This window comes from Corticium candelabrum, chromosome 16, assembly GCF_963422355.1.
Source record: "Corticium candelabrum chromosome 16, ooCorCand1.1, whole genome shotgun sequence".
Taxonomy (NCBI): Eukaryota; Metazoa; Porifera; class Homoscleromorpha; order Homosclerophorida; family Plakinidae; genus Corticium; species Corticium candelabrum.
The window spans coordinates 3311349-3321169 of NC_085100.1; the positions used below are offsets into that span (position 1 = coordinate 3311349).

Genomic DNA, 9821 nt, shown 5'->3' on the forward strand with positions numbered 1-9821 from the left:
TCCATTCATACAAGTTCTATGGCTAGCGCAGCGCCCGCAGTTCAACAGCACGTCGATGAGAAGCATCCGCGTCAACTGCTCGATGTGATGGCTTTGCTCTGGATGCGACACGATCTGTGTGACGTCGGTCTTGTGGTCGGCGACCGTGAAATCACGGCCCACAAGGTCGTCCTGTCGGCGGCGAGTCCGTATTTCAGGGCCATGTTTACAGGTGAGATGTCTGAGAGCAAGCAGTCGCGCGTAGTTATTCGCGACGTGTCGTACGAGGCGATGTCGATGCTTGTCAACTACGCCTACACGGCGAAAATTCACATTGGAGAGGAGAATGTGCAGGCGTTGCTTTCAGCCGCCTGTCTACTACAACTGAATGGGGTGATAGCCGTCTGCTGCGAGTTTCTCATACGGCAACTCGATGCGAGCAATTGTTTGGGATTCAGCGACTTCGCTGAGCGTCACAATTGTCGAGATCTGCTGGCGGCCGCTGATAAGTACACACTGCAGCATTTTCAGACGGTTGCGGATGGCGAGGAGTTTCTGATGTTGCCACCTGAACATCTCGCACGCCTCCTCGCTTCGGACGAACTGAACGTTCAACCAGAAGAGCAGGTACCTGGTAGGCAGTCGATCTCTTGAGATACCTACTGTGTATTACCTAGGTCTGCATGTCTGTTGGCTGCTCGCCTGTGCAGCTATACTGTAAGAGGGATTTGTAGGTAATGGCTTGAATAGATTTTGAAGCGATTTGTGCATCTCATGACCTGTGCTTGCTAAAATCTTTGTGTGTTTGTCTTGGGCAGATGGGGAGAATACGGGATCTTTGAATCTAAGGATGGGGTATTAATTAATTAATTAGTTTTTCTTTCAATTTGTTGGTTTACGTATTTTGTTGTAAGTAAGGTTGTTGCAACCTTCTTCCTTTGTTGGTGACATTACTATGTTCTATTTGAAAGTCTGATACCCGTATTTCCTCGAATAGTAACCATGTGTTACTATTGTTTCAGAACCACGGATTACTATTTAAGCAGGGCTACTAATCTAGCACGGGTTACCATTTTTTCAAACTGATCAGATCCACGGGTTACTGTTTTTCAAACTGATCAGATCCACAGGTTACTGTTTTTTCAAACTGATAAGATCCACAGGTTACTATTTTTTCAAACTAATTAGATCCACGGGTTACTATTTTTCAGACTAATAAAATCCACAGGTTATTATTTTTTAAACTAAAGATCTAAAGGTTACTATTTTTTCAAACTAATAAGATCCACGGCTTACTATTTTTTCAAACTGATCAGATCCACGGCTTACTATTTTTCAAACTAACTAGATCCACATATTAGTATTTTTCAAACTAATCAGATCCACGGGTTACTATTTTTTTCAAACTAATCAGATCCACGGGTTACTATTTTTCAAACTATTAAGATCCACGGCTTACTATTTTTTCAAACTGATTAGATGCACGACTTACTATTTTTTCAAACTAATAAGATCCACAGCTTACTATTTTTCAAACTAATAAGATCCACGGCTTACTATTTTTCAAACTGATTAGATCCACGGGTTACTATTTTTTCAAACTCATAAGATCCACAGGTTACTATTTTTTCGAACTGATTAGATCACGGGTTACTATTTTTCAAACGAATCAGATCCACGGTTTGCTATTTGAGGAAATACAGTATGCAGACATACAGAACCATAGGCCTAAAATACGTGAAGTGACAGCTACATTACATACATAGCATCTCGGCTTCTAATATGACAAAAATAATTTTATTATTAGACTGTAGTCGTTACATTATTGGGTGTTTGTGTGACTCTCCCGGTCTCATTGATTAGGTGTGGGAGTTGGCGATGCGTTGGGCAAAGCACGAGATTCACACACGGAGCCAACATTTGGCTTTGGTGATGCAGAACGTTCGGTTCTGTCAGTTCACACCCAAATTTCTTGTAACTCGAGTCAGCAGTGAACCCCTAATGAAGTCAGACATAGTTTGCAGAGATCTTATTGATGAAGCCAAGAACTCACACCTCGTGCCCGACTATCGGAGTCGGTTAAGAACCACACATGTTCAGCCTCGCCGACCGGTTCAAGATAGTCAAGTGATGTATGCTGTGGGCGGTTGGTGCAGTGGAGATGCGATCAATACCGTTGAACGGTTCGATGCTGTGAACAATGAGTGGTGTGTAGTAGCTGCTATGGGGAAACGTCGATGTGGTGTTGGGGTAACCGTATTGAATGGATGCGTATATGCACTGGGAGGACACGACGGTGCATCGTACTTGAATAGTATCGAGAGATACGACCCAAGAATGAACCAGTGGTACTCAAACGTTGCACCAACGAGCACGTGCCGGACAAGTGTGGGTGTGACAGTGTTGAAAAATATGATCTATGCAGTTGGTGGGCAGGTAATCAGTTGTGTGTGTGTGTGTGTGTGTGTGTGTGTGTGTGTGTGTGTGTGTGTGTGTGTCAATCCATCTCTCGCAGGATGGAATAAGCTGTTTGAATATCGTTGAGAAATACGACCCTGTAAAGAACAAATGGCAGCGTATTGCACCAATGAGTGCTCGTCGATTGGGAGTAGCCGTGGCCGTCGTCAACGATGTCTTATATGCAGTGGGAGGATCAGATGGCACATCGCCTCTCTATACCGTAGAGAAGTATCGCCTTGCTGTTGGCTTACCCCTCATTGTGTGCATGTAATCGAGTTATCGTTGTAGGTATGACCCTGGAAGTAATACTTGGACGTTTTGTGCCCCATTGTGCTCACCCCGAAAACATCTCGGTGTTGCAGTGCTTGGCAACTGCTTGTATGCCGCCGGTGGACGCGACGATTCTTCGGAATTAAACACTGTTGAACGTTACGATCCAAGTGCCAATCAGTGGTTTCCCGTTGCTTCGATGATGTCACGAAGAAGTGGAGTCGGTCTGGCTGCTGTCAATGGAAAGTTGTACAGCGTCGGTGGGTTTGATGGCTCCACGTACTTGAAGAGCGTGGAGTGTCTCGACGTGGAGGCAAACCAGTGGAAACCGGCCGCTCCTATGAATTACCGTCGCCTCGGTGGTGGAGTTGGAGTCATCGACACCATGTGTACACAATCGGGACTAGAGCAGTAACAATGTGTAGTCTACACGGATGTATTACACGTATACCCTGTAAATAGCACTTCATTCTGTACATGACGTTATGTATAGAGTTAGAGTTCTGTGTGATGATTTTCATCACTTAGTTCGCCGTCTTGCGATTCCTCGTCTTCTACACTGTTTAAAACTGCTTGCAGTTGATCTGTGTCCGCGTTTGTTATCTCGTCTGGATGGATCGTTCCATCTTGATTTGAATCAAATAGATTGGCCAGTTTCTAAACAGGATGTCATTGAGCACTCATTGATATTACTATATTTTGATACTGAAATTACCGTAGGTATTGACTCTTGCCTAGGGAACAATGCCTCTTTCTAGGAATAAAGCAGTTTATGATAAATACGTAGACGATAATGTCAAGAACATAGTCAATTGGGGCCTTTCTGAAAAGAGACTGGATAGAATGGAAGGCAATGCCAATCAAACAGGCTAACTAAAACAAGGAAACTGGTGACTTGAAAACCTGAAGTGATAAGGTTAGCGATTTCTAATAAATGTTACTATTTCATAAGTACAGTAGTACCATATTTCCTCGAATAGTGCCCCATGCTCAAATAAGGCCCCACGGTGAGTACTAGTAATGCCCCATGCTCGATTAGTGCCCCACTGAGGTACTATTCAAACCCAGTTATATGCATGTCCGTCTATCAATGTGTAAGGTTGTGATGAAATGAACACCCAGATAGAACCACTGAGTGAAGATGAAGATTCAAGGCATGCAACAGACCAGGAATATGACTCAATTGATAGCGAAAGTAGCCAAGGGGTAACTAAGATTAGATTAGGTTGTTTGTGTAGTGTAATGGTACGCAAACAAACAATGCAACAGTTGTCTGTGCTTGCAAAATAATAACGTCCCATTCTCGAATTGTGCCCCATGTTTTAGAACTATAAAAATAGTACACCATGGGGCATTATTTACGGAAATACAGTATATGTTTGCAATTTTTCTATAATTCCAGTATAGCTCTCAAATCTCACACTTGTTGACCCTCGTCTACCATTACATTTGCACCACCTGTAACCTCTCTGAACTTCTCTGTAGCAGAATTTGCACATTGAATAAATGATCAGGGCTGTAGGACGCCACACAGCATGGCCGCACACGTTTTAAAAAAAGTTGACTTGTCTGCGTCACAAAAATTGCCACTTCCGGTCTTGGTGTTAGGTAATCAAATAAGTAATATATTTTTCAAGGGACGTTACTAGTAAACTGTAATGTACATGCAGATAAAGTGCATTGCCTAGCTGTACTTTGTCTGCTGTTTTGAAACACTGAGAACAAGTTGAGTAAGACACATGTTAATATCAATGGAACAGAAGGTAACGGTTGCCATATAAGGCACTTAACGAGGGCGTTACCTAACCCATGCTTATGTAACGTGCATTAGGCCGCATAGGTTTAAAATACTGCTCCTATGGCGGTGATGACCATTCCACTGCACACTACAGAAATAGTGTAAAGTGGTATGGTTTCCCAACTTTCTATCCATCTTCAGGCTGGAGGGTGCAAAGGACTGAAGGTGCAAAAACGGAACAGCTTGCCAAGGTATTTTGGAAAGCAAAGGAACCTCAATCGAACCTCAACTGAACACCCTACTCCGCCTTTCTAATCAGTCCTTTCTGGAAAGGTCTCAATCAAATACACTCATACATTCACTCACTTTCAAAATGCTTATGAATTCCTTCTTTGTAGTTGGCTTTCCATGAATCAGCTCAACAAATGTAAGCCTACTCTGACACAACACCAAAGTTACAGTATCAGCAACGACAACAGTAGACTACAAGTTTACTGATATTTGGAGGATGACGTCATGTCGTATTCACTGAGGTAATGAGACTCTGTTGGAGACTGCAGAAGTAAATCACAATCTGTGTAGTTGAATTCTCGAATTCGCTCCCACCAGATGTTCACTGCCAGATTGCGATTACCATAAGAACGAATTTGATGAAACCACCTATGCACAGTGGTTATCACATAAGCCCTCTCTCTTAATATCTACTATATGTTTCTAATAGATGTACTGTACTTGTAAGGAATAAACAGGCAGTCACCAGCTTCAACCTTGGCACTGTACCATGGCACTTCCCCTAGTCCAGGGTATTTCTTCATGTCTACACTGTCAACGTCTACACCACAATACGAGCCATCAGGATGATCAATGTTGACAAAATCTTTGTCATTCTGTATGAAGAAGATAATTGTCACACAACGTGTGATTGTAATATGAAAATTGGTGAATTTATGATTTTGATATTAAAAGGTGGCAAGTAAGCTGAACACCAAAAGCTAAGTGAGTGAGTACCTACCATTGCTACAAATTATTCCTTGCCAAGATGACACTCGAAGCACAGAGCACATATACCCGAGTTACATGTCCACTTAGTCAATCTTACTGTATGATAAAATTTCTGAAATATTTGATCAGATCAAAAGTTTGCCCCTAGCTTCCATCACATTGCAATTTAGTAAGTTCAAGAGCATTCAATGCTACTGCAGCTAACTATCCTAAACAAGCAATGCATGCTAGCAAATACGTTAAAATTAATGTCACAAATCGAGCACCAATCAAATATCTTGTAACAGTGTCACTGTGAGAGCAGTATGTACGTACACTCCACTCATTGCGTTTAAAAGGTATCAAATGGTGTTTCCAAGTGATTCTTTCTATCCAAGAAGGTATGGACTCCGAGGTTTCTCAAGAGGTTTCCGAATTACATGGACACATGCCCGAGCTATGCGCCTGGGCATCATCATATAAAGCAGCACTATTACCAAATACTTTAGTGGGACCAATATGAATGCATAAGTTTGGTTAGATTTTAGCACTCACTCAAGCTGCCTCCAAGGAATAATAGGCTACACACGACTCTGAAGCAATACTTCCATCTGATGCCTACCTTGTCTACGAGAAAGACTTCTTTCCAGCCATCCAACACACAGTTAATATTCTCCACGCCATCAAAATGGAGGACGCTCTTTGTACCACCACTGCTAAACCACATGACTGCATCAAGTATCCGATTTGCCGCTCCACCACAGGTCAAGCATGGTAAGACCAATACTTCACCTTTCAGAACACAAATCATAGCATGCAATTTACCACTGATGAAGTGTTGTTAGGGTTTTACTTTGCATTGTTTTGGGTATACTGGCAACAACGTATGCATCCTCATCATGATAATGCAACAAGTACTCCCGTAATGGTATTTCATCAACACCTTTGTTTCGATCCTCCTTTTTACCTTCTTCCACTTCTACTGAGACATTTCCGTATTCAGACCTACCATTTTATTCAATCAAAAAACAGCAACGCATATTATTAGTTGAATGGCGTCCATGGCATAATAAAATCATGCATTAACTTAATTAATTAAGAGTGATCGAGTATCTCACTGACTATGAGCCAAAGTCTTATAGTCAAATTGAGTATAAGCATAACATAAGCGACGAAACGTTTTCGTAAGTGGAGGGCACAGCCTATATACATATACAAGATGATACTATTTATTTATAGTTTAGATGGCACATACTAATCACGAGCTACACTATGGCCCATGCAACTTCAAGCTATAAACACTACGCTAAATATATTCATACTTCTCTTCTATCCTTGACTTCTTAGCTTGAGACGTCCAAAAATCACGTAGACAACTGACTCATTTCAGTGTAATCAGGCTAACGCATGCTGTCACTCTAAACAGCTTACTACGTTTATAGTTAGGAGTAAAACTTAGTTCTACACATCAGCAAAAGTGCCCCAAAGTTGGATCTGTCGCCTACGTCTTGTACATAATCAGAAACTACTGAGAATGTATACTACATCATAAAAGCTAATTGCTTTGTCAATCTACATTCCAGTAAATCAGTCCTCATGCAACAAGTTAGCCACAACTACCTTAATTAATTAATTAATTAATTAATTAAGGATTACTATAAATTTTATCCCTCTGGGAAATGGATGTAAATTATAGCACTGTAGAGTATATAACACACAACTGTCAGAGTGAATGTATATCAACAATTGCACAAAAATACTTCAAAATTATGTAGACTACTGTACAACATCTTACATGAGATATTCGTCTGTCCATAGTTGATACGCCTTCGACTGCTTAGCAGCTCCTTTCATTAAGAGGGGTACTCCCGCTGCTGAATACATTTCGTGAAACTCTTTGGCCGACGGAATGTAGTCCAGTTCGGTAACTGCTCCCTCTGGGGGCCTGTGTGATCCAAGCTTTTGCAAATGGCCTAACATTGAGTTGCCTTTCGTCCTCCCAGTAGGGCAGAAACATAATATGACGAATAAACGAAACAGCAGTCCAGTCTTCATTGTGTCTGCGCATGCGTTCGCCTCGCTCCTCCGTGCAACGCTCGCGCGCCACATGACTTCTTCAGTCTCTAAGTGTAGATGATAATTATTAAAATATAAATTAGTAACGTTTGTCAGTTGTTGGCATATCTGCATCTTCTTCGTCGTTGTCGTCCATCCATAGCCTTTTGCTAGCTAGTCACCACCGTCCGGTCCAGAAACTTTCTAGATCTATACGTTACCAGTTACTTTCTGAAGCTGTAATTCGTCTGTCGCTGAAAACATTGTGAAAGTTTACGAACACTGACGTGGCTATTCCTAGGGTGAGGGTATTATAGACTCAATTAGAATATGCTATAAGATCTAAGGTGTTGTATCTAGTCACGTGCAAAGTGCTAAAAAGTGTCAGTCTCCGCTCTAATCAATTATGCATGACTTTGAGGGTCCTAACTAAACACGCCTGCTTCGCGTTTGAGTCACCTACAGTCTGGTTGTGAGGTAGGTGTTTGGGCTATGGTTTGGGTTCATACAGACCTACGGACGCGGAAGACGTACGGAAGCCTAAGACAGGATATACGGGTTTAGTTGTTCAGTAGACTTCTTGCACGATGCGACTTCTTGCTGAACTAGTGGTTGTCGTCGTTGTTTTACGCCATGCACAGGGTGATGCGAGTCTGCAATGCGTGAGCGGTCCTTTCCACAAACCGTCACCGTCAAAGGAAGTCGACATAGGAGCAAACACTGCATGCGGCGAATATGTCAGCCTGTCTTGCTGCCCTGCTAACGTCTCGGACGCTATTGACAGACAAGGTGACCGAGAGCTGTACAATTTCCACTGGGATGACTGTGGTACGATACCGGATGCATGTGAACAATATCTGAAGGCTGAGAGCTGTTTCTTCGAATGCGACCCATATCTTGGACCATGGAAAGGTAAATGGGACGGTACACTGAACAAAGTACCGATATGTGCTTCTTATTGTGACCAGTGGTTCGAGGCATGTAAAGACGTGCGCCTTTGTGCAGCAAATTGGATAACAGACTTCGAAAAGAACAGCACAACTGGGCGTTACCATTGTATCAATGACACATGTCAGACTTTTACGCAATTCTATCAAAATGGCAAGGGATTATGTGAAATCATGTGGGGAGATTCCTTCCAATATGTTGCAGATAATCAGAACTGTATGGTGATGAAATTCGAGGGCGACAACCCCAATGCAGAGGTGACCAGTGGAGCTACCCACATTGCATGCTGGCAAAGTAGTCTGTTCTTGTTGCTTGTAGTCGTTTATAGTCTTTTTCAGTCCTGATTGAAGAGACAAACAATTAGTGAGTTTTGTCAGACTGGAACCATTCTGAGGGGATGGTCATTATGTGTAGAATAGCACGCTTGTCATTGATGGAAAGGTTTTGTTTCATGCAGCAATAAAGAGTAGTTAGATGAGTTGCAAGTGCAGGTCTTTTCCAACAGAAATCGGAAATAAGCAGCTATATGATTAATGCCACTCACAAGATCATCACTTTCTCAACTTTTGTACCATATCTACCTAAGTGCATGTGCATTCTCCTCTAAACTGCTAACCAGCTCAATTGATGTATATGTAGGTCCATATTGAATCACTTTACTAGTAACTGATTAGTGTAGATATAATGCATTCTGTAGTTGGCATTAATCCAACCATTGAAGATAATTAATACTATAAGCTCTGGAAAGAGAAGTTTCTAACCCCTCCCCTCCCTCTCTCCCCAGATGGCAGAGGTTTGACTCTAGATCTACAAGTGCATACTTTGGGGGAGAAAGAAATACCCTACTGGTCAGTAGCTTCTTACAATATTAAGTCTCCTGTGTCATACCTACATGTATGCTCTCCTTTCAATGTTACAAAGCTCAATTCATTTCAAGCCATCTTTCTATCAAATTTAATAATAGTACATGTATCTGCTTAGTGCATATGCACATTGGCATGCGTGCAATCCATCTTGACCATCAAAGATAATACTAAGACACTATGAAACTGGTGACAACGATAAGGACAGTTTGTTAGCGTTGTAAGAATCTGGACTATCATTGGCAGCTCAGTTTTCATTAGGATACACTACACTATACATCTTATCTGAAATAAGTCTATCAGAACCATTATTCCTATAGAAATGAAGAAGCACTAGAAGTGCAAACCCTCGGCCAGTATGCACCTTGAAGGTAATTAGTCGGCTATGACAGAATGGTTTAAACAATACCAACTAACCGCTACGCACAGCGAAAGTATAGAGCCCATACGAAAACCAGCTTTCAGTTAGATAGGAACAAAAGAAGCAGCACGAAAGTCTAGAGCACAGGAAAACCAGCTTTCAGCTA

At 41.9% G+C, this 9821-nt stretch overlaps 3 protein-coding genes across 3 annotated transcripts; 2 read left to right on the forward strand and 1 right to left on the reverse strand.

The window, feature by feature from the left end:
• The first annotated feature begins 19 nt into the window (after nucleotides 1-19).
• Nucleotides 20-3376, forward strand: LOC134192051 (kelch-like protein 20). The gene is made up of 4 exons (XM_062660725.1): nucleotides 20-606; nucleotides 1843-2415; nucleotides 2495-2667; nucleotides 2728-3376. The coding sequence occupies exons 1-4, from the start codon at nucleotides 88-90 to the stop codon at nucleotides 3122-3124; spliced, it is 1662 nt and encodes a 553-aa protein (XP_062516709.1). The 5' UTR covers nucleotides 20-87; the 3' UTR covers nucleotides 3125-3376.
• Nucleotides 3130-7485, reverse strand: LOC134192052 (bifunctional peptidase and arginyl-hydroxylase JMJD5-like). Its single transcript, XM_062660726.1, has 8 exons — nucleotides 7224-7485; nucleotides 6282-6433; nucleotides 6051-6220; nucleotides 5180-5334; nucleotides 4943-5107; nucleotides 4814-4880; nucleotides 3425-3463; nucleotides 3130-3366 (listed from the first exon to the last, which is right to left on the reverse strand). Exons 1-8 carry the CDS (start codon nucleotides 7481-7483, stop codon nucleotides 3205-3207), a joined length of 1170 nt encoding a protein of 389 aa, XP_062516710.1. The 5' UTR covers nucleotides 7484-7485; the 3' UTR covers nucleotides 3130-3204.
• Nucleotides 7486-7950: 465 nt separating this feature from the next.
• On the forward strand, nucleotides 7951-8915 carry LOC134192160 (riboflavin-binding protein-like). The gene has a single exon (XM_062660858.1). The coding sequence runs from the start codon at nucleotides 8071-8073 to the stop codon at nucleotides 8773-8775; it is 705 nt and encodes a 234-aa protein (XP_062516842.1). The 5' UTR covers nucleotides 7951-8070; the 3' UTR covers nucleotides 8776-8915.
• Nucleotides 8916-9821: the final 906 nt, after the last annotated feature.